The sequence below is a fragment of the Pinus tabuliformis genome, chromosome 3_2 (genome assembly GCF_031772625.1).
Source record: "Pinus tabuliformis cultivar Carrire ecotype Pingquan chromosome 3_2, CPIR1, whole genome shotgun sequence".
NCBI classification, from domain to species: Eukaryota; Viridiplantae; Streptophyta; class Pinopsida; order Pinales; family Pinaceae; genus Pinus; species Pinus tabuliformis.
In genome coordinates this window covers 391437411-391462998 of record NC_142302.1, presented here as the reverse complement: position 1 = coordinate 391462998, position 25588 = coordinate 391437411, and the positions used below count along the sequence as shown (strand labels likewise).

General features: G+C 38.1%; 1 protein-coding gene across 2 annotated transcripts in view; it reads left to right on the top strand.

Annotated features, from left to right (window-relative positions):
- Positions 1-25588, top strand: part of DRL1 (KTI12-like, chromatin associated protein) — a 226785-nt gene that overhangs the window by 164698 nt on the left and 36499 nt on the right. For both annotated transcript variants that reach the window (XM_089416423.1, XM_089416424.1), the window contains exons 6-7: positions 23100-23215; positions 23400-23450. In XM_089416423.1, the coding sequence (XP_089272549.1) occupies positions 23100-23215; positions 23400-23450 (167 nt within the window). The remainder of the gene's footprint in view (positions 1-23099; positions 23216-23399; positions 23451-25588) is intronic.

Genomic DNA, 25588 nt, shown 5'->3' with positions numbered 1-25588 from the left:
CCGAAGAGTAGAGGAACCAATATCAGGAGGAGGTGGAGAAGGTGCAAGAACAATAGGGGTAGCAAGAGGAGGGTTATTTTCCAAAGGAAGCTCAGGTAGCGTATTATCAAACCCTGATGCTGCATCATCCCTCCCATCAGGTGGACCTACTGGAAGAAGAACACTGTGAGGCTGATCCTCAGAACATTGCTCAGAAGGAGAAGACTGAAAGAATCCTCTGTCTTCATCAAATACTACATCCCTACTGAAGCTAAGACGACCCGTGGCTATATCTATCAGCCTATAGGCCTTGTGATGATCATTATACCCTGTCATCATGAGTTTCTGGCTTTTGGAATCCAACTTAGAGCGCTTAGCAGCTGGAATCCAAACATATGCAACTGAGCCAAATACTTTGAGGTGACTGATCTTAGGCTTACGGCCAGACCAAACCTCTTCGGGAGTCTTCCCCTTAACAACCTGAGTGGGTGATCGGTTAAGAAGATAGACAACAGTAAATACTGCTTCAGCCCAGAATTTGTTCGGAACATTCCTGTGTTGTAACATGGAACGAGCCATTTCAACAACCGTACGATTGCGGCGTTCGACAACACTGTTCTGCTGAGGAGTGTAGGGTGTAGTTAACTGGCGTTTGATGCCATGATTATCACAGAAGTTGGAAAAAGTAGAAGAACAAAATTCCCCCCGTTATCTGTCCTAAGAGTCATGATATTACAGCCAGACTCTTTTTCAACTAAGGTTTTAAACTTCTGAAAGGTACTAAATGCATTAGATTTATATTTTAGAAAATACACCCACATCTTTCTACTGAAATCATCTACAATAAGCAAAGAATATTTGCAAGCAGTAATAGAAGATGTATTCATAGGACCACAAATATCAGCATGAATTAACTAGAGTACCTTAGATGCGCGCCAAGATTCTCCATCCTTGAATGAAGACTGATGTTGCTTGCCAGCTTGACAAGCGCCGCATACGCCCAACTGCTGAGTCTGAATATCAGGTAACCTTGACACAAGTCCCTCCCGAGAAAGCTGAGAGAGATACTGCATGTTTAGATGCCCATATCGCTGATGCCACAGAGTGCTAATGGGAGAAACACGCGCTGCTAGAGCCACTTCTGGAGAATCACCAGTGTCAAGAAGCCTATATATACCATGATCCTCTAGGCCAACAACAACTGTAAGACTAGTCTCCCTGTCGATAATGGAGCACTTGTGCGCACTGAACACTACATCAAGCTGAGGAGAGTTCCTCATAATCTGGCTGACAGACAACAGATTAATTTCCATACCAGGAACATAGTACACATTTAAGAAGATGAGTGTGCGCCCACCAGACTGGATCTGAACTGTACCTCTGCCAACCACTGTGTACTTTTCACCTCCGCTGAATACCACAGAATCACTGAAAGGTGAGAAGTCAATAAACCAGTCATGCTTGTGAGAGAAATGGCGAGATGCACCAGAGTCAATGTACCAGGCAGAAGACGGGACATGATCTGAAGACCTTTTAGCCATAAAGGCGTAAAAGGCAGATTCTGTCTGCTCGGAATGTTTTGCAACATTTGCTGTCTGATGGGGCCCTCCCTATTTCTTTTGTTCAGAAGCAATCCTCTGTCGACAATCTTTCTTTATGTGGCCGAACTTGTGACAATAATTACACTGCACATTTTTCTTCCTAGCAGGATCAAAAAACTGAGAAGAACCTTTTTGCTGAAAGGACTGAGAGGACTGATATTTGGCAGCAAAAGCATTTTCTGAGGAGGCTGATGCGGCACCACTACCAAACTGTTGTTTCCAATGATCCTGCTGCATGAGTTTGGTGCATAACTCCGGAAATTTCAGATCAACATTAGTGGAGGTAATGTTGAGTGTTTCTATGAAGTGCTCATAAGATTTTGGTAGACTTTTCAGAGTGATGACTACCATATCTTCTTCCTCCATGGTGCGACCAATGGCTTCGAGCTGATCTCGAATGTCTTTAATCTTGTTGAGATGTTCCTGTAAAGACATATGTTCATCCATCATGATGGAGAACAACTGATTCTTGAGAAAGAAAGCTCTGCTCTTGTCGGATGTCTCGTGCAGTTCCTTCAACTGTTGCCAGATCTCGGCAGCTGTCTTGCCAGAAGGAATCTGTGGTAACTGATCATCAGTCACAGAGAGCTTGAGGAGCATAACGGCCTCTCGATTTCGATCATCAAACTTATCTTGATCGGTGCCAGCTGTACCAGGACGGAGCTCTTTGTTGAGAACGAGCTGGTCAAGACGCCTATATTAAAAAATGGTCAACATTCTCTGTTTCCAGATGTTATAGTTTGTGCCATTAAAGCGCTGACTGCCTTCCAACATTAGATTGGTTAGTGAAGCCATCTGTTCGTTTCCCGAGAAAGCAATAAGGAGATCCGACTGATCCGGACAGAATCTGACAGATGCTGGTATAAAAATATAACCCGAAATTGTTCTGAGAGATTTTAGAAAGAAATACCAAATGCTGCTTCTGCCACGCAGGATCGAACACTGAGAAGCACGATTTACTTTAAATAATCACTGAATAGGAATTTCTGAGGTTGCGCCACCACTTCTGGTTAATTTGAAAGTGAACAATGGCCACAAAACTAATATCTCATCGCTTGATAGCTGCCCAGCTGTACGTTCTTCTAAAAAAAAATTTCACAGCACTATAAAGAAATAATACTACGCACCATAAAAATCTGGAAATGAGGCTCGGCCTATACGCCCAAATTTCTGAAAGTCTGCGTGGCCCTCTTACTCACTGCCGGAAACTTGGTCCGGGTGTAATGAGAACGACAACTAACTCGGCCAAGAAACTGTAATTTTAAATATAAAAGAAGCCGCAGTGTAACGGCAAACTAACCTTGGAATCCACGATGAAGAGGTCGGAAAAGATAATAAGGTTAGTGGTCTTGGGGCTGGTGGCGGCTCCGTTGACCTTTGCCGCAGAGGCAAAACATATCCGGGCTCACAAGATCACACTTACGGCAGATGGGATGTGCATATATCCCAAAAGTGCTGTCACGGGGGTGACCCGGGTTCGATCCACGACAACGGCGATTTTGGTGACTCAATTGATCGTAAACATTTCAGCTGGTTGCCTCGGAATCCACAGTAAAGAAAAATTCTTCCACGAAAAAAAATTTCAGATTTCTCAAACGCTGGTCGTGTCAGAAATTCTCCGTCCCGACATTCCTCGGACTGTAGATATGACGCTTGGATCGTTGGTCGACACCGCCGTTGTTTCGTGCAATGATCGATTGCAACTTTCGAAACTTGTGGATCTGCCCGTCAAGTAACGCTGTCTCTGCCGTCGTAAATTCCTTCCAAACGATTGATGAAGGAGCAGTCGCTGTCTCTGCCGTCACAAATTCCTTCCAAACGTCAAGGAATTCAGAGATCTATCAGCGAGCAGGAACCAAGGTCACGGAGCTGCCAAGCTCGCGTTGTTCCGATATGTAGCAACTAGATCGACTATGTTCAGGCAAAGAGCGTTCATTCCTGAAAGAAATATCCCGCGGCAACAGAATCGGAATGAATCCTTTGCAAAAAAAATCAACATACGCACGCTAAATTAATTTCCGCACGCTGATTCGTTCAATTCAACCACAATCGATCGTGTCCGGGCAGGTATTTTTATCAGTGTCCCAAATGAAAACTGAAAAAATCCTCCACAGAAGAGCAATTTCGAAATGAAGCACGGAATTTTTCAACCTATGAAAAATTATTTCGAAATAGGATACCTGTGCTCTGATACCATAATCAATGAATGAATTGAATTGATTCATGAGCAAAATGAAGCTCAATAATAATACAGAGATATTTACAGTAATAGAAACATCAAGTTTCTATTAGGAAATAGAAACAACTAGTTTCATCTAAGAAACTGCTAAAAAGATAAAAATAGCAACAACTAATAAGAATGAGCATTAAACACTAAATAGTATTATTCTAATAATTGCGATGCATAGTTTCAAAGCTCTAATAATACATTCAACTTCAACTAGTAGTTAGACATTAACAAAGATAGGATAAATTAACACAAATAACTTAGCCAATGTTACTAAATTACCTAAAAACTAACCAAGGAAACAACCTTACACTCGTTACACATCTTTGGGCTAGAACACAAGGTATTTCCCAAGTCCTCTAAGTTAAAGTAGATGGATGATAATATTATTTATTTATTTTTATGAAAGGGGATGTAAGGATAACATATGTATTAACTTTCAAAGTCATAGATAATGCTGAGAGTGTAATTCTAGTCCAACTAGTTGATTAAACTATTGTTAGGAGTCTTCTTTCATTTGCAAAGCCTTGTGAGAGGGAGCTTTTACTACTTTGGCCTACACACACTTCCGCTTTTAATTTTTTCTTTGATTTAGTTTTTTGTAAGTCATTTTTCTTTAGATAAGTGTTCTTCTCTTAGGGCTTTGAAAGGAGGGGAAGGGGCACATACTGAAGTAGTTTTTTTCTTTAATTTATTTTTCTTTTCGCCTCTTTAGCTTCTTATTTGTCTTCATTTGAATTTTTAGGGTTGCATTTTTTATTTATTTTTCATCATGACCCATTATTGGATGATCTTTTGTAAATTAACAATAGGTTAGAGGAATCTTTGTTTTTATGGATGGGATGGAAATTGTAAGAGTATTTAACGGAAAATGTTAAGTATGGAAGGGACATGTCCATGCTACCCACCTTGACTTCCCAATAGTACCTAATGGTCTAGAGTCTAGATTAAGGCATACTTGTCCATAAGCAATTATGCCCCGGGTATTAGAAAATTAGAAAGGCAGAAATATTTTCTTATATAGATAATTACTTGTGATTCTTTTATCTTTATGTTTTTCTTTTATATGTTAGTTCATCAAGCAATTACTAAAACAATAGCACAAGGACAACAGATGTAGGCGGACAACAAGGGAAAAACCCAGTCAACAATTCTTCCTTCAATAGTAATCCAAGACTCTTGACCTAGACAAAGACTTCCTTAACACCAAGTCAACCCTTAATCCTTCTTGCAAAGGATAACCCTTCAATAACAACTTCGACCTAGCAGCATCAACTTCCAGTAGCAGCTTCGACCCAACAATAGGCAGCGTCAACAACTTCGACTAGACAAAGAAAAACTTCAATCTCCCTAGATACTCCTCTGATGTGAGAGATAAATGGCTCAAAATTTCGATCTTGATGTCTTCTTCTTTCTTGCAAAATTTCGAACTCTTTTTCAGTCCCTTTCCAACTCTTCTTCAACTTCGCATTTCCCCAACTTCAGGATATCGAACTATGAGAGAAAGAGTGAATTGCTCCAAATGAATTTGAACTGCCTTGTATATATAGGCTTCCAGTGAGGTCGAGTTGTCCTTCTTGGAGCCGAATTGATCTCCTTGAGGCCGACTTGGTGTGGAGGGACAAATAGCATATTTGACTCAATACTAATTCTTTTTACATGATTCAAAAGCCCAAGAAGGGTCTCTTTTAATGGGCAATAACTCTAATGACTCAGAATAAATCTTAGAGGTCCTGAATGGGGACTTTGACCTAAAACATGCTGACCCAAGCATGAAACCCATGCTTTAATAAGTCATAATAATAATAATAATAAAAAAAATTTCTTTTCATTCTTTTTCATGAGTACATTACATAATGACTCAAATACAATTATTAAGATTGAATCTAGTTACATTTTTCAACACTCCCTCTTAAATAGGGATGTATTCATCATATACAAGTACAAGGAAGATCTTCAACTATGTGAATCTATGAGGAGTTTAGGCACTGCAATGCCCTGGACTAGATTCCTGACCATGGCAATCTATCCAAGGTCTCTCAACAATTTAGGCACCGCAATGCGATTGACTATATTCCTGACTAGGGCAATCTATCCGAGTGGGACTAAGATGTACTGAAGCTTTCAACCTCTCTAGGTACCATCAAGCTTACTTGCTAACCACTGCGTATACGAGGTCAAAGCTCTATGACCAACGCCACCCTCTCTACTTCGGGAACTAGACATCAACACAAAGTACCAGCTAGATGTCCTCCCAAGCAACATATCTTACACATAAAGCCTCAACTTTCCTGATTATTCCAATCTGTAACAAATCCTCCCCGATCAAACAAATCAGTAACAAATCTCTTCCGATGAAACTGATTGATAACAATAAGCATGTAAAACATGTTATCAAACCTCCGAGAGATTTACCTATACAAGCACAACCCGAATCAGTAACAAACTTTCAAATGTACATAAGTAAACACAAACCTCCGGGGTTATCCAGACAACTTGATGTTGCTTCTCAATTCATCACAGTAGGACTTTCAATGAAACTTGATAGAAGATTCCTAAATCATACATCTTCCTTTCCTAGTTCACTTGCAGCAACATACTCTACAAATAGATCCGAATTTTCTTATCTTAGCAACCCCTCAAAATACATTCTCCAATTTCTTCTTTCAAGGTGTCCATCATGACTATGACCTCACTCTCAACTAGAGAGATTCCTTTTATCCAAGCTCTTTCTCAATTAGGGAGATTTCTTTCATCCAAGCTCCCTCTTAAGTTAGGGAGATTCTTTTCATCCAAGTTCTCTCTTAACTTAGCGAGCTCAACTTCTTTTCTACAACATCGAAGAATCTTTCATGGCTTAGAGTTATCATGACCATTATAACTTTCTTCATCATGCTTATCGAATGAACATCTTCACCATCTTGAAGATTATGTGCCTGCACAACTTAGATAGAAAGCACAACCAAATCTATAGAAGCATGAAGTTAACCATATCAAAATCTTATAATAATGGAAGTACTAGACATCAAACACCTACACTTAGTTATGTTTACAAACAATAAGAAACATACTTTTATACTTCAACTATGTGAAAATTCCTAAACTCAGAATCCCTACTGCAACAAACTGATGTTACTTCTCCTACTTGTTAATCCATACAATTTATTTACTGTGTTCTACGGTAAATATCAAAGTAAATACAACTGCGACATTCACTATTAAAATAATTTGTTGAAACAAGAAAACTGAGCAAAAGAGAAAAACATCACACAAGACACTTTTTTCTTTTTGGAAAAATGTCCCTAGAAAAACCCAATGTGGGAAAACAGGTGCCACAGATCTGAGGGTTTCATTATTGTGCAGTGGTAATTTTTGAATACAAACTTTGGATGCCTTGTTGGCAATCTAGTTCAAAAAATATCACTCAACAGAAGAAATTAATGAGATTACCTCACTCTACTCTGCGAGTCTCGGCTGATCCGATAACTGAACCAATGAGTCCCGAACTACCTCTGCGCTGCCCCTACGCAGTCACTGCATGGACCTGCTTCACCTCTTTGTTGGAGCGATTTTCTCTCACGAGCTTCAACTTCAGCCCTCCCGGCTTAGAACATCAAACCTCCAGCAAAATCTCGGACTTCTGCTTGGAAGGCACTACGTTGCTTTGCGTGAGCCCTTCCTGGCTCTACGACACCCTCATTGAGCACTGCGCTGCCTCCTTTGTGTCTTTCTCTGCCTCTCTGCTGCATATTCTTGGCTTCGGACAAGATCCTCCAGCCAAAACTATCTTTGCCCCTCTCTACGTGATCCCCACGAAATCACTACGCTACTCTCTGGGTCAACAATTCGATCTGACTGATTAACTCTTGGTGTGTTCTCCAAATGACCCTCAAGCCTCCTTAATCTTTTCGTTGACATTCAACGACGCAGATTAGAAGCTAATCAATGGCTAAGATCATTTTTGCTTGATCCTTGTCTTTTTTTTAGAAGTTACACCCACAGTGAGATTAATACCCATTAATTATTTGAATTTCCTAAGTTTAGACTTAGTCACCCATTAAAAATAATTAATTATTTTAATAAAACTGTCTCTGGGTGGAATTTCCCAAAACACTTTCTGGGTTCTTTGGAATACATGTGCCCAGGCCTCCCCTGCAAAATTTGAGACTTAGAACACATCCGATGCTACCAGAAATCAACACTCCCTCTTAGTGAGGAATGTGCTCTAGCAATGCCTCCCACTAAAGCATCACCCTGACTTCATAACATCGTCCTCTGTGCTGCTGATGTCTGACATGCTGTCCTCCAACTACTGTGCTGTTGTTGCAACTATATTGCTGTTGACATTGTCACTGTCAACACTGCATCCGTAATACAACCCCATCTCAAGTGCTGAATCTGTGTTGCTGCTAGCATTGCCATTGGTAACACTTCATCTGCATTGCAATTGAAAAAGATCTCAAAATTTGAACTAGTGTTCAGCATAGATGCATCTCGATGCTGAAGATCTGATTGCCGCTAGTCCCACACTATCCCTTTGAAGCCATTGTGCTGCTGCTGCTACTGCACTGTGCCTCCATTCACTGTTGCAACTGTGCACTACGCTGCTCAGACTTGGCGTTCTAGCCATTGCATCTGTCGCTCCAACACTCGTTTGCATCAACTGATACTCCTCTAGCCTGCTACCACTGACTTTGGGCTTCTGTAGCAAAGGTCCTGATCCAAGAGGTGGGCACCTCAAGGATCCTGCCCATCTGCAGTCCTTTCGAACTACAACTCTAAATTAGCCCACCTCCCTCTTGGAGGTATATCGGTTGTCATAGACAACGCATACCACATCTCCTTAGTAGTTCCTCTGCTGGTGATGTGACAGACCACATGATCGTTCACTCCATCAAGGATCATTCTCTTTGCCTTTGCCATTTCTCCCTTGTACTTCTTGAGCAGATCTGGATCCGCGGGCTCAGCCACCACACTGTGAGAAAATGCTCATCTAGAAGGCACCACACCCTTGCCTTCCAGATCACATAGTTGGATGCCCCATCCAACCTGTCCTGATCTCTCAACCCACTAGCTACCATCTTTGCCATGAAAATGTCGAACTGGTCCTCTCTGTCTCTTACTGCTGTTGCTTAGGCAATAAGAAAACAGACTTCTTGGCGGGAAGTCTAATGAGGAAAAATTCCCTCACTGTGCGTCTCCTCTCTTTTCTGACGATTTTTTGACGAACAAACTATCTGCAAAAAACTGCGTCCCACCAGCTCTTTCCTCAACGCTGAGGCTCTGCGTTGCTCCCTCTAGCACAACAAAATTTCAGTCTAGAAGCCCTTCCTCTCTGTCGACTCACTCAGAGAGAGACTTTCCTTGAAAGTTCAGCCCTCCTGGCTTGGACTGCGCAATCTCTCTGGGGATTCGAACTGCTGCCTTCTGCAACTATTCGATCTCCTTCTCTGTTCAGTGCTAGTTTCTCTGGCTCTGCTCTTCTTGTTTCATCTGCAACTCTGATACCATGTGAAAATTCCTAAACTCGGAGCCCCTACTCCAACAAACTGATGTTACTTCTTCTACTTGTTAATCCATATAAGTTATTTACTGTGTTCTACGATAAATATCGAAGTAAATATAGCCGCAACTTTCAGTATTAAAATCATATGCTGAAACAAGAAAATTGAGCAAAAGAGAAAAACATCACATAGGACACCGTTGTTTTTGGACAAATGTCATTAGAAAAACTGAATGTGGGAAAGGCAGTGCAACAAATCTGAGGGTTTTATTATTATGCAATAGTAATTTCTAAATACAAACTCCGGATGCCTTGCTGGCAATCCAGTACAGAGAATATCACTTGGTAGAAGAAATTAGTGAGATTACCTCACTCTACACTGCAAGTCCCGGTTGATTCTGCCGCTGAACCAACGAGTCCCCGACTACCTCTGTGCTACCTCTATGCAATCACTGCGTGGGCTTGCGTCATTGGGTCACCTCTCTGCTGGATCGATTTGTTCTCAAGAGCTTCGACTTCAGCCCTCTTGGCTCAGAATGTTAAACCCCCAACAAAATCTCATACTTCTGCTTGGAAGGCATTGCGTTGCTTTGCATGAGCCCTTCCTGGCTCTGTGTCACCCTCACTGGGCACTGCATTGCCTCCTCCGTGTCTTTCTCTGCCTCTCTGCTGCGTATTCTTGGTTCCGGAGAAGATCCTCCAACCAAAACTATCTCTGCCCCTCTTTGTGTGATCACCACGAAATCACTGCGCTGCTCTCTGGCTCAACGATTCGATCTGAATGATCAACTCTCGGTGTGTCTTCCAAATTACCCTCAAGCCTCCTTAATCTTCTTGTTGACATTCAATGGCTCAGATTAGAAGCTAATCAATGGCTAAGATCATTTCTACTTGATCCTTGTCTTCTTCTAGAAGTTACACCCACAGTTAGATTAATACCCATTAATTATTTTAATTTCTTAAGTTTAGACTTATGAAACAATTAAAAATAATTAATTATTTTAATAAAACTGTCTCCGGGTGGAATTTACCAAAATGTTTTATGATTTCTTTGGAATACATGTGCCCAAACCTCCCTGCAAAATTTGAGACTTAGAGCACATCCGATGCTACCAAAAATCAACAAACTATACTCTAGGGTTTTTGTCATAAAATCCTATATTTGATCATCTAAACTTCGAGCATCTCAATCAAGAGAACAACCTTCATTATATTTAAGGCTTCAATATTTCTTCCAGAGGTATGACATACTCTACTACAAAATATTGCAAACCCTCGAAGAAAATCAATGAAATATAGTTCTACAATGCATCTAGCAACTATAGAACTCATATGTTAGACTTTCACTAGGATTTAGTGCAAGATCCTAGATTTCATACATGAGCCATTAAGCTCCAACAATCAAAACCAATCACAGCTCAATCATTCATAAATCTCATATTATCACACTAGTCATCACATATTAGAGAATTGAGCTTCTACTAGGTTTAGTTACAAAAACCTAGAATTCACAAATAATATCATCCTAGAGAATCAAACTTCGACTAGGGCTTAGTTCCAAACCCTAGAACTCATGACCATCAACAATTAGATAAACACATATATCTAGGACTTCATTATCATGTACAAGCATATCATAACATGTGTTAGTCAACCCTAAGACACAAATATCAATATTTATAACAAACTTTGATTAGACTAGGGTTTCGATCTGACAAACACACATATACCTAGGATTTCATTTCTAGGACATTATGAGGGTCTTTGCTTATATACCCTACCAAACCCTAAATATATAGGGTTTCAATACATGACACAACAAAGTCTAATTTACTAAAACTTCAAAGGTTTGAGATTTCAGTCATCATCATTCAACCCCAACAAGTTAGGGTTTTCATAACCATACCAAAACCCCAAACATGACATTCTCAAAGCATCAAGCATTTGCTCTGGATTTCAACAATAACCCTAAGTAGGTTAGGGTTTCACACATAATCATTGACATACTCTTAAGTTAGGGTTTTCACAAAGAACCTTTCTATGGTTCCATAAGAGTAATCAAAGATATGACGAGGGTAGATTTATCTAATGATGAATCACCCAATTAAGAATCGTTATGATTTAGGAGAGCTAGACACAATGATGTTAGTAATAGTTTATCAAGAATGAATGAAGAGAGCAAAAAACCTTATAGTTTAAGACATACCTTTGTTTCATAACAAACCTTGTAATTCCAATGCCTTGTTCTATGAAGCTTTTCTCCCATGTTCCTTGAGTATTCAACAAGTTTTTCCTAAACAAGGAAAATATGAATAGACATGTGATTAATATTTAATGCAAGCAAAAACTAGATAAGTAAGGAAAACTAAAAATGAAAAGGTAATAAGATACTTATCTTTGGAAGTTGGTGAGGGCTCCCTCCAAGCTTGAGGGATACCTATGACCTTATAAAAACAAATCAAAAATGTTTTTCCAAAAAATTGTTAAACCTATAAATACTAGAAATCAAACAATGAAATAACTAAGGCTTAGATCAAAGGACTTAGTAGTGTAAGTCCCTTATATCTAGTTCTTCGGGCTTATTCTTCTTTGGAGATCCTTCTTCAACAACTTTAGCTTGATTTCTATTTCTTTTCTTGTTATTCAGATTGTCAGGATAGTCACTTCTATAGTGACCCATTTTGTGACATTGGTAGCATTCTATTTTGGACATATCGACCTTTCTTCTTGGCCCTTTTGACTTCTTGAAGTTTCCTTTCTTGTGAGAAGCGGAGTATGCATTTGAAACCTTTTCTTCTTCATTGTTGGATACTAATGAGACTCTCATTTCTTTTTGACTACAAGCATTCCATAATTGCTCGAAAGTAGGAGCTTCTTTCCAGCTGTTGAGACCTGAAGCAAAAGAAATCCAAGTAGGTGGTAATTCCAATAATGCAGTAATTACTATCTCCTTTTTTGGTACAATTTCATCTATGGCTTGAAGTTCATCTCTAATTCTAGATATCCTTACAAAGAAGGAGCCACAATGTCATCCTTTGTCATTTTTGTAGTCCTTAATTCATTTTTCAGACTTGCTACTTGACCGATGTTCTTGATAGTGAACAATTTGGATAAGGCTTCATACATTTCTTGAGCATGGTCTATATTTGATATGTATGGGACAATATTGTCCTATATGCTTTCTACCATCAGTGTCATAGCCAATATTTCCGACTCCCTAAACTTCACTTTATCTGCATCACTGGATTCTTCAGTAGGTTTCTTTACCTTTCCTTTGACTAAATCCAAGACCTTGTTCTTTTCAAGAACGAAGTCAATTCTCTTTATTGTGTTTAGTTATTGTCCCTGAAGTTAGTGAGCTCCTTCTCTTATAAGAGCTCCTTAGATGATCCTTTGATCAAGCCTTTAGACTTCTTCCAGTAGATTCTCAAAACTGCCTTTTTCCTTCTTCACCTTACCTCTGATAACATGTTAGAAAATCAGAAAGGCAGAAAGATTTTCTTATATAGATAATTACTTGTGATTCTTTTATTTTTATGTTCTTCTTTTATCTTTTAGTTCATCAAGCAATTGCCAAAACAATAGCACAATGACAACAAATGTAGGCAGACAACAATGGCAAAACCCCTATCTAGGGGAAAATCCAATCAACAATTCTTCCTTCAATAGTTTCTTGAGATAATCCAAGACTCTTGACCTAGACAAAGACTTCCTCCACACCAAATCAGCCCTTAATCCTTCTTGCAGATTATAACCCTTCAGTAACAACTTCGACCTCGCAGCATCAACTGGCAGTAGTAGCTTCGACCCAACAACAGGTAGCAGCAACAACTTTGACTAGACAAAGAAAAACTTCGATCTCCCTAGATACTCCTTTGGTGTGAGAGATAGATGTCTCAAAATTTCGATCTTGATGTCTTCTTCTTTCCTCCAAAATTTCACACCCTTTTTAAGCCCCTTTCCAGCTCTTCTTCAACTTCGCATTTCCTAGCTTCCAGCTTTAGGATATCGAAGTATGAGAGAGAGAGTGAATTGCTCCCAATGAATTCGAACTGCCTTCTATATATAGCCTTCTAGTGAGGTTGAATTGTCCTTCTTGAAGCCGACTTGATCTCCTTGAGGCTGACTTGGTGTGGAGGGGACAAATAGCATATTTGACTCAATATTAATTCTTTTTACATGATTCAAAAGCCCAAGAAGGGTCTCTTTAAATGGACAATAGCTCTAATGACTCAGAATAAATCCTAGAGGTCCTCAATGGGGACTTTGACCTAAAACATGTTGAGCCAAGCATGAAACCCATGCTTTAATAAGTCATAATAATAATAATAAAATTTTCTTTTCATTCTTTTTCATAAGTACATTAGATAATGACTCAAATACAATTATGATGACCGAACCTAGTTACATTTTTCAACACCGGGATGGTTAGAAATTGTAACAAGGTAACATCTTTACTAAGTTAAAAGTGATAACACACCCATCTGATGCTGGCATTTAATCAACAAGTTGAATTCTTAGCATCATTTTCTAGGTAATGGAAGTCATTCAATGGCAAACCATACCAACTAATGATTGGAGTTGTAGAGATGTCATCTAGCACATATGAGATCAAAGGCATGGGAACTTATACACCACTGTATTATGAATGACTGATGAGCACAAAAATGCAACAACTGATTGTGTCTCTAGGGAAGTTGCTTGAAGGGCAACAATTCCCCATTTTTACTTTTTAGATGTTCACCAAAGGTGTCAAAGTTCTAATTCACAAGGTAAGGATCTAATTGCAACATGGAAGGGTAACATAATGTTACCTCAATGATCCACCCCCACAATTTAGTTTGGTTGCTTACCAACACCAAGTGGGAATTCCTACAGTAAGTTTTGAATGGGAAGGATTGATTAAAGGAATTGCAAATTACTCAGTATAAATCTGGTTATGATTAATTACTGCTCTAATTTCAAGATTAAAATATTCCTAAATAAGCCTATTGAAGGGTAATATAGCAATAGGTTTTAAGACTTGAAAAGAAATCGGAAAGGTATCGATAAGCTGGTAATTTATTTCAGATTTTAGGACGGCCAAAATATAGTATCTTTGGCTTTTAAAATGAGATCTAAACACAGTAATTTTTATATGTAATTTTTGGATCTCACAGCTGCCAGCAAATTGTTGTATTTGGGCACCAAGGAATGAAACCTAACTTCAGATTTAACCATTCATCTATTTCAGATTTCAAACCAGGAAAGAATAAGACTTATGAACTAAAGAAGGTTAGAATATCACTTGGGTTAATGGAAATTATGAGAGGATATATTGATGGTATTTTTCTCATCAAATAAGGGGAATCTGAAATCAAAATAACTAATTTACAGCACCCTTATGAGGCTGTCTTAGAATGCAGAAAATGGTTTTTAAAGCATCCTAATTAAGGAATACAATTCAGTACATCAAGAGGGTATGCCTGCTACAGAGAGAAGTAAATTCCATCCATTTAAAATAAAGAAGTATGACATTCCTTTAGCATTTTCTAGTAGCAATCATGAAAATTTAGATGGAAATGATTCACACACAAGATTAACCAGGCAAAGAACAAATAAGCAAAGAAAAAATTTACCCAGTTACAATCCCTCTAGTTCTGCTTGAAGAGACCACAATAGCATCACTCTATCCGAGCAATATAACTCCAAATTCATAAACCTCAAGCTCCAAAGCACCTTAAAAGGTATAGTATCAAGTTTCTCTACAAACTTTCAACAACTATTATAGTAGGAGTAGCTCATATTATATGGATGAAGAGCTCAAAATCTTTTCCAATAAAAATAATAATGTCCATCATAAAACCCTAGATCTATCTAGGAATGCATAAACACATGATATTGATCTAAAAATTAAAATCTAAGTTGCACGAAACGGGGAAATGGGCACGGGTACGAAACGTGACCCCCTGAAATTTAAGAAACAGGGAAACGCGGTATATATATATATATATTAGAATTTTGGACATTTAAGAAATGTTATGTGCAATCATAAAGCATACATGATACATTATAATTTATTACATTTAAAGTTTAAACATTATGATTAAATTTACATCACATTTACTCATGAATGATCACATAATGAAAATAGCAATATCGAAATATCCAAAATCAACCTTTATTATATATCCAAATCTCAAAATCAGCCTTTATTATATATATGAGGCTGCAAGAACTATAAAGACAAAAGACCATTGCTCTCTTCCTCTTTTCTCCTTTGCTAAAATCCCCTGTAGGCTGTCTCCAAGAGAAACGATTTGTTCAACTATGTGATAAGGGAATGAGGCGAGAGTCTTTTTATAACTTGAGAGAGGCATCTAGAAGAATCCACAAGATATTTTATTCGCCCAATCAAAAATTAGAACCGAAAAAAAAAAAAAAAAAAAAAGAAAAATCGCAATATGAACTGGAAGCTCCATCGTACGGCCTAGAAACTCGTTTCCGGCCGTATTGGCCACGTTTCCCCCACGTGAAATGTGCTAGAATGACTGCAAACTTGTTTCTAGGCCGTACGGTACGCCTTTTCGTTTCGTTTCTTGGTTGAAATGGACCTGGGGGCAACGTTTCCTGCAACATAGTCTAAAATACTCCATGAACAAATCAAAGAAGTAATAAAATATGAGTGGTCATGCCAGATGTACAAATCTCCAACTAGATGAGTCGAAAGAAGTGGGATGAATCCTCTAAGTAGGTGAAAGATAACAACAAAAGGTTCAACATTTTCCTTGGTCATCTCCATAAGAGGTTTATTGATGGAATAATGTGCTAAATCATTGCTCATGTGGCACTGGTGGGCCTCCAAGATATCCACAAGTATGGAAAAGGTCCTTAGAGCAAGTTGACCTCCAAGTTAAGAGAAAAGTTTGATGCCAACTACTTCCATGCCAAAAAAAGCCTCCAAGGCTAGGTCGACACCATAATTAACTCAAGTGCACAGTCTCCAAAGTAACAAATCTCCTCAAATTGTGCCAGTGACTTAGAAAGAAGAGAAGGTTCAAAATCATATGAGTACATGTGCAAGAGTTTGTTAACAATCAAACCAAATGTGAAGAAGAGGGGGTGGCCTTGAATAGTTCTCTCTCTTTTGTGACAATTGATTATATTCTTAAAATCACCTTTTTATTTTTTAGGGTAAATTATGGATTTAATACATCAAACTCATACATTTTCAACACCTATTGACTTGAAGGTTAATGCCCTAGGGTTAGGAATTGTTTGGAGTGCATTGGATAGGTAAAAGTTAAATTTTATGTGCATTTTCGAGCCATTAATTAGTTTTGGCTTCAAGGCTTTATTTGTTGTTATATGCATCTTTAACCATTGAAACTTGCTGTAATTTAGTCTCTTATTTACTCTTTATTTGAGCCTTCATTTTACATTATATTATCGTAGTTTTCAGGGCCAAATTTATTGCTGTCATAAACTATTACATTGCTACAATTTCTAATTTCTGAAGTTACTTTATGATAACGAAGTATTATTTCTTGATTGTGTGTGTTTGGGAACCTATCTTGAGCCTCTATTGGTTGACCTAAACCTCTAGAAGAGCCGTAAAAACCTTTGAACTAAAATTTGGAAATTACTCATAAATCCACATTAAACCATAATTTCTCATCGTTATCTTTTGGTAGAAATAATTGAAGATCCTTTAGGGGCCACCTAGCTTAAGTTGGTTGGGTTATTTGATCCCTGATGTCTACTAGGGAAGCCTCCTTTGTGTTGGATTATGTTTGTCACCAAAGCGAGGGGAGTAGTTGCTGAGGTGACAATGATGATACTCTCGTTGTTGCACTTTTTCTAGGTCGCCAAGTGAGGCTTTGTGCTAAGTTGATAGATTTTGCTGTAATAAGGCCATTATAGAGGTGGGGCCTGTTACCCTCCAAAATAGTTTACCCTATAGGAAAAAACTTTTCTCCTATTTTTGCCAGCATCCCTTGACAACCACCACTAGCTGATGATATGCCATTATATCTCTACCTCTTGCATCAACCACATGCTTCTCAGCCATCCAGCATGAGCACATGGACGAAGGTGGGATTCCATTCAAAATGTACTTTAATGATTTTGCAATTGATTGCTTATGCTTGTTCGTTTTTAGGCATTGGATATGTGTTATTGGGTGATTTGGAAGAAGGATGGGCTTTGACCGTGATCTTGTTCTCTCACCTTAAATGAAGGGTTAATCTTCGATCCTAGTCTAGTGTGACCTCCCCTAATGGCTCAATGGGTATAGGAGGGGCACTACTTGGAAAGCCTTGATTGAGATAATGTAGTTCCATCTATCCCCATGTCATACTAAACACTTTCCATCATACATTACAAGCTCTTATCTCACATCCATTCTTTGTGTTCAACTAACCATTGGTTATATGGGATTTGGCAGCCATACGTTCTCATACTTGGGTAGTGCCCAAAAACTTTTCACTGGGAGGTTGATGTAACTAAAAGAAACAAAAAGGAGCATATCACGACCACAACAAAACTAAAAGAATTAATATCAAAATGCAAAAGATGGCCAGGGACATACAAATTAGTGTGTGGACCAAATCCTAGCATGAGCTGTACATAACTCATTATGGCCATCACCCAGTTTCTAAGCACATGTTGCTCCATTACGTTATAAAAGGGAACCCTTGCATGTCCCAACACCCATGAGTGATAAACTGACTCATTATTAGGGGGTAATACAACTGCTATATTATTCAAAGAAAACCGTGACCCTTGGGCTATGAGCAGTAATTCCAAAAAAAAAAAAAAATCAAGAAAAAGTAAAAGGTGCAGAATAGGGTGGAAAAACAAATGTTGAGTTGGTAACTCATGCATTCACGATTGCTCCCTCCTCACATCTATTTGCTCAGGGTGTGGTTTCCCTATCAGCTAGTCCCTTTGACCGTGGAACTTGTCCATGAAGGCTTATCCCTTCCATACCATTATTATTATTCACTAACACCTATTAATTGAAGGGTGGTCTAATGAAATGTTACTTCCCCTTGGGGTTGGAAACACCTAATATGGTTGCTCTTTAGCCAATTCTCCATACAGAGAAAACACCATTACGAGTTCAAAGCCCTGACTTTGTAAGGGGATTATTATATTAAGTATTAATTAGCCCATGACATTCAAGCTTGCTTTACTTAAATGCAATAATGACTTTCGTCCTTAATGATTGGTTGCTTTCACTAGAATCTGTGTTGTGATTGTTAGGTGGTTTAGCAACCCATGTCTTGGACACCTTGCCCATAGGTACCTAGGCCATTAGAGAGGCATATTGGGACTATCAAGTGAAGTGTTGAGACTCTTGGGTCTCGTAGCAGCAACAACATTTGACACATGTACCTGGGCACCCCTTGCACCCAGGACATTGTACCACTTTGCACTGGATTTGATGATTTTTCAGGATGACACAACTGGACCAGCATGCTCCCAGGCCGACCTTAGCACCAATTTATGGATGGCAGTTGATTCAGGGCCCATACGAGGATGGTATCACCTTTAGAGTCTAGGGAGGGCTAGCTGCACCTGGAAAACCCTCAACGTTGGAGCAGAGATGGATACTTTGAGTAGTTGGAGACCCATAGAGACCACTTTGTGGTGCCCCAACTAGATTTTGGGACCATAGGGAGCCATTGAGGTGGATTTGAGGGCCAACCCTCAAATCATGATTTTTACATGCTTCTACATCACATTTGACACCTCATAGCACTTGGAGGCTATTTTATCAGCCCTAGAGGCCTTCTGGCCCATATGTGTGGGATTGTTTGAGCATTTATGATGAGAGATAGTGGGTTGGCTTGTAACCCAAGCATGTTTAGTGATTAAACTTGTATCTAGGGGCTTTTAGGCTAATATTAGAGTTTGTCCTCCTCATATAAATAGAGAGGATCATGTCATTTGAATCATCATCCAGTGGACTATTTTGGCTCACATTAGGAGATTTTCGACCTCTTGTATCTTTGGAGAGATGTGATCTATGGAGTACTTTGCATATTGGAGCTATTTTCTTTTCTTTGGAGAAGTTACCTTGGATCAATATTGGATTATACATGCATTTCATCTTGTAAGTGAGCTTTGTTATTGAATAAATTTTTATTTAATGTCTAATGTATGGAATGTAATGGTTATCTAGGGTTTTTCTATTGCACCATTGATTATTGAAGATTAATTGTATAGAATCTAGATATCCTCATTGTATGCATTATTCATGTATGGAATGTGAATGGTAATCCCCTTGGTGAACTCTTGTTATAGCTCTCCCAAGTGTCTTTGATCCCTCACAAAGATAATAGCTAGGGTTTTGTGCTAGGACATTAAAACATCCATACTCCTTTGCAAGAATTGGCTAATATTTAACATCCATAGACTCCATCCACCCAAGGACTAGGCATTGGCCTTGTCAATTTGGTGATCAAGCCTTATCTTATCCATAAATTGAATTTAGTTCTCTCTTCTCTAAATTTGGCCCTCTTAAGGATAAGTAACTCAATTAGGGCTTGGAGTGAAATTGTCTAGGAGAGGAATCTTTGGGTTTGGAAGGATTCAACATCAAGGGTACATTTGGTTGCCTCAAAATGAACCTCCTTGGTGGCTAATCCATCCATTTTCACCTTGATTTCTCTTGCCCTAGCTATTTTTCCCTAGGAGAAACCCTAGTTTGGTTAAGCTTCAACTTGATGGCATCTTGGAAGGTTTCATATGCCACTTGTTCGCTGATAGTCATTATTAGAAACCTTTTCTTAGCACATTGACCTTAGAATTATCGAGTTGTTCTGATATTTATTCAAGCACTAGGTCTAGTGTGCCCTAATTAGGCTTCTATAAGGGATGCAAATTGCCTTATTTCCATTGTTTGAGCCTTGTACCTAAGTTGAGCCATCCTTTAAGAGCCTATTCTATCACCTTAACCATATAAGCTTAGAACATCTCTTATAGGTGACCTATATACCAGGAAGCATCTCATCGGTGAAAGTCCATAAAGAGCTTGGGGTAGTGGTTGTGGTGATAGTGGGCCATTACCTCGTTGTTGTCACTTGGTCTAGTGCTTGCCTCGTAGGGTACCCATCTACAAGGCTTGCTAGATTTTGAGGCAACAGGGCCATCGAGTTTTTTCCAAGTTATCATTGATGCAACCCCATTTTACAAAGCAATAGGGTTGAAAATCTAAAATGGTATAGGTTAGTGGTTGTATTCTAATAATTGCTAATTTACATATAATTTTAATTTTGCTTTTTTCCCATAATCCATAATATAAGATTTTATTTGTGTATGCTTGGTGTACATTTGGTCATATCTTTTGGTGACCATGCATAGTGCATTCTTTGACTAAGGAACTGAAAACCATTGGAAGAATCAAGTGGATTCAGGTACTAATTGAAAATGACTGCAAAATCCAAAGCCTTATATGCAACCGCCACTATTCATAATCCATTTACCATAGGCATGCCAAAAAAATCAACAGCTCAAACTAACTGGTACAAGATTTGCAACTTCCTACATTCTGCTTATGTGGATTTTGGAGGTGAATGGAGCTTTAGCCTTTGTAGGTATTAGTGATATGTGGAATTACTGGAGGCAATCTCCTTGAGATATAGTTGTGGAGGTGAAGCATTTAATTTTGGATGATCTTTTTTGGGCGGATGTTAAATTTGTTGTGAAATTTGTAGAGCCAATATGTGATATGCTTTGTTATATGGATATAGTTAACACATGTTTGTGTGAAAATTATGAGACTTCATGTGAAATAATTCAGTCCATCATAAAGAAGAGAGTTCCTATCTTTATGGCCACAGTGGAAGACGTTTATGCTGTTTAGGTAAACATGGTATTCCATAGAGGACGAACTCCTTTAGTGACCACTCACACAACCAAATCAAAGACCACAATGCCAATATTTTTACATGGTTAAAACCCTAAGAAGGAAGCAATCCACAACCCCAACCAACATGAGCAGTGGTTCAATTGGGCTCTGATACCATGTTCGAGTAGACAAGGTATTCCATACAGGACGAACACCTTCAGTAACTGTTAACGCAACCAGATCAAAGATCACAATGCCAATATTTTTACATAGTTAAAAACCTCCAAGAGGGAAATAGTGCATGACCTCAACCAACGAGGCCACTTGAGGCAATTTTAGTAATGCAATTTTTTTTTTTTTTTTTTTTTTTATACATAAGAATGTTCTCACAATCGATCATCAGCCATGACCCTCCATGCTTTTTAAATAGAGATCATGAACCAATTGGGTGCTAAGACACGGATCAATAGTTGTTAGTATCGAGGAGAATATGACCAGTTAGATCACTCTATGTTGAGAACATATTGTGACCATCAGATTCCAATGTTACTAATGCATACTAAAGAAGCACACTAAGAAATACACTTTTACCTAATAGACACATTAGACTAAGTTGAACTTAACTAGCTCCTAAGTGTCTAAATATCCTAACTTATACATGGGTGGTGGAATAATATGGAATCCTATGTTGTCAATCTAAAATGGTATGATCTTGCAATGGGAAGGAGTCCTCGTTTCTAAGATAGCGAGAGGATGAAAGGATTTATGAATGTTGTTAAAAACATTTATGGTTCTACAGAAGATGCATCCAACATGCGTTTCGGTTTGCCCATTATTTACATGGGAGAGGTGTGTTTAGCACAGATGCCGGTTTGAAAGATAGCCATGCAAATAAGGATCCAATTGATTGGTGATGACTTTATGGTGTTGATTCCATGGCTGGGTGGTAAATTCTTCCTTGGAAATTATTGTTGCAAAGTTTTGAAAAGATAAATGATTTGTTTTTTACAATTTATGGGTTGTTATTGGATTATTAATTTTATCAATGCTGCTGTGGTTGTCTATAATATCTGATTTTATTTGTTGTATTTGGTCCATGCACTTTAGTTCTTGATCTATGGGTGCTTGTTGATTTGTGGGTTTATTAAAATTCTACTGTGAATGAAGAATTATAAGTAGGTGTACTCCTCAATTGTATTGTGCTGGAGGGTTACAGATTAATTGAAGAAGCCATGAATGGAAAATGCCAGATCTACTTTTCCTTGTTTTCTAGAATGAGTTTGAACAAAACTGTGACAACAAGGCTCATAGCTTCATGGTATTGCCACCATGGGAACATTTCCAGACCTGTTTTATGTTACATCCTTACAGTTCGTAGAGTCTAATAGCAATTTACCCTTCATAAAGACGATGCATAATTGTTCTTTGTTCTGTCTACTTTATATGCTCCATTATTTCCAGAGCTTCATTCTTGGCATTTGATCTTGTGTTCTTTTGAAATCCATGAAATAGAATTATATATATTCTCTCACGCACAGCCTGTACCTCCTGTTAAATACTACTCCATGATTGTGGCTAGAGTGCTTCCATGATAGTTGTGTCTGTCAGTTTATCTTCTTAGCACTCTCCTTTACACATTGCTGATTATCCTGTTCACAATACCACAAGTTGTTTTGCAATTAATGGAAGAATGAGACTTGTTCTCTATTAAATCCCCCCTAGATATATAGCTTTTTAGAAATTCTGATGTTCCATTTGGTATTAGTACCTCTTCATTCTTTTCAACTACATTGTCCAGTGACTACAAAGTCTCTCAAGTTTCCAGTTTTAGGCAATTTATTACTTCTTCTGTGGAGCCATTTTCTTTCGTGTAAAGAATGCCAAATAAAAGTGGCGAATTATTTACAGTATGTTAAGAGCAATTGTTATGAGACTGTATGCCACCTTTTGCAGAACAAATACAGGAATCATCTCCAGCCATTTTGGAAGCAGTATCCTTTCTGACTAGAAAGATTGACGCAAAGTCTAGAGATGTGCATGTACTACAACCTACCATTGCTACTCAAAATGTAAGTATCTCTCCATGTGCCTAGCCCTAAGCCAAACCAAACTTCATGTCATCTATCATCTATACTGTGTTTGAATGCTGAAAGAATTCATTATGCATTGAGAACCTTTGATATGCATCTTTGTTATAGTGTTTCCAATCTGTTAAATTTTTAACAATCATCTGAATGCATTTGTTGATGTCAGGTGCGAGGCTCTGAAACCAATTCGCTGTATGAGCTAGATCGAGCAACACAGGTGAATATGAATGCAATCACTGATGGTTTGAAACATAATTTTGTGGTACTCTCTGTAGAATTAATATTTGATTATATGAGCTGAATGAACTGGATTAGTAACTATTATGATAGCAGATGCTTTGACTCTTTCAACTTGATGAGGAAAAGTTTACTGAAAGAGTACAAGATAAAAGAAGGATGAGCTCCATAAAGGCTCGTATCATACATTGGTTCCTAAAAGCTATGGAGGAAAACTTGAAAAATGGTTCCTTTGAGTATACCCCTATGGTGGGGAAAGTCATCAATAAAATACTCTCAGTAAGATGTGTATTATTCTTTTTGCTTCTTTGTAACTGCCTCTAGCTACAAGAAACTAAAACATCTACTCAAACATATCCTTTAGGGAAAGTAAGGAGGTAAGAAGGGATTTCCTTTAGTTGCTTGGGACACATGTATCCCCTAGCTAGAATAATGTGAGCTCAATTTGACAGATTAGAACATAGGAGGTAGTGTTGGTAGTGAAATGCATAGTAATAAGGATTAGTCAAGTTGGTGAGGAATCATTGGTTTTTCTAAACTTGACCCCTAAACAAGGTTGGTTTGATCTTGAACCATCCCGGTTTGGCCAAATCAATCTGACTTGTGTGTGACCTAGAGAGTTTCAGATTTTTTTTTCCATTTTATTTTCTATATGTTGAGTTTTTGCTGGGTTGATTGGTGAGTTTTTGCCAAGTCAGGAGTCAAGTTTGGTTACTTTTGTAAAATTGATTGTAAGAGCCATGCTTGGGAATGCCACTTGCAGATTCTTGTTTGGCATTGTAATATGTATCTAAATGAGCATGCATGATCTATGTGTAAAATAGTAAATGGATGGTTCAATCTTTGTGGCATTGTTGGTGCAGTGGCTTTTGAAATCTTAGGGTCAAGGGCACTTGATGTTATGGCAAGTTTAGCAGCTAATGTCAAAGGAACTTCATTAAGAATTTGATGACCATTGTAGTGCTTGGGGGTTAGCTACAAGGTTGATATGGATGCATTCTTTGGACATCGGGTATATAAAACAAATTCCTTTCTTTTTTAGAATTAGGTTGGTAGAATAAGGGTTTCACAAATGGGGGATCTTTTGGCCAAGGACAGATGTAACTGGATTACATTGAGTTTTTGCTGGGTTGATTGGTGAGTTTTTGCCAAGTCAGGAGTCAAGTTTGGTTACTTTTGTAAAATTGATTGTAAGAGCCATGCATGGGAATGCCACTTGCAGATTCTTGTTTGGCATTGTAATATGTATCTAAATGACCATGCGTGATGTATGTGTAAAATTGTAAATGGATGGTTCCAGTGTTACTTGGGAGCGGGAGCAAAAACGGGAGTGGGAGCGACATTTTCAGAAGCTCCCGGTTTGGGAGCAAATCCCGGAGCGTTTTTTTTATATATATATATATTATATTTTGATACATATATGTCAACAAAAACATGTAGAATAATGAATTAGATATAAAAAACATAAAAAAGCATAGATTGAACCATATAACAACAATCATCTAGAAGTTATAATCTTCATCAACCACGTCCACAAGTTAGTAACATAGTAACATACAACATATTGATTCTCATGATTCATCAATCTTAAAGTTTCAAGCTTTCAAAATTCAATATATAACATTTATCATCATTGATCACCAAAGTTGTAATTGTAAGCTAAGTGTAACCACTACAACAAATAATATCTAACATGAAATGAAATGAAATGAAATGAAATGAAACAACTTTCAACTTTCATGAAGCATCATATTCATAATTCATTACTAATGAGTTATAATTGCCAACTTCAAACTTAAATTGTCATATATTGTTTAAAAATATATCATAATAAATATGAAAGAGTCAATAGTTATAAAAGCTACTAGAAACTAGAAAAGAGAAGTAAATCTATTATCTATTTCTTATGCTTGGGCCTCTTGCCACCACGAGAAATGTCTAAGTTTTTAGTCTTGTTGGAAAATCCGGATCTTTGTCATTAATATCACCCTCTAAGCATTAATATCCAGAGGTATCTTTGTCATTACCTCTGTATCTGTATAGGGATCTTTGTCATTAATATCACCCTGTAAGCATTAACATAAGATAGAAAAAGTATAGCATGTCAAGTCAATGTTT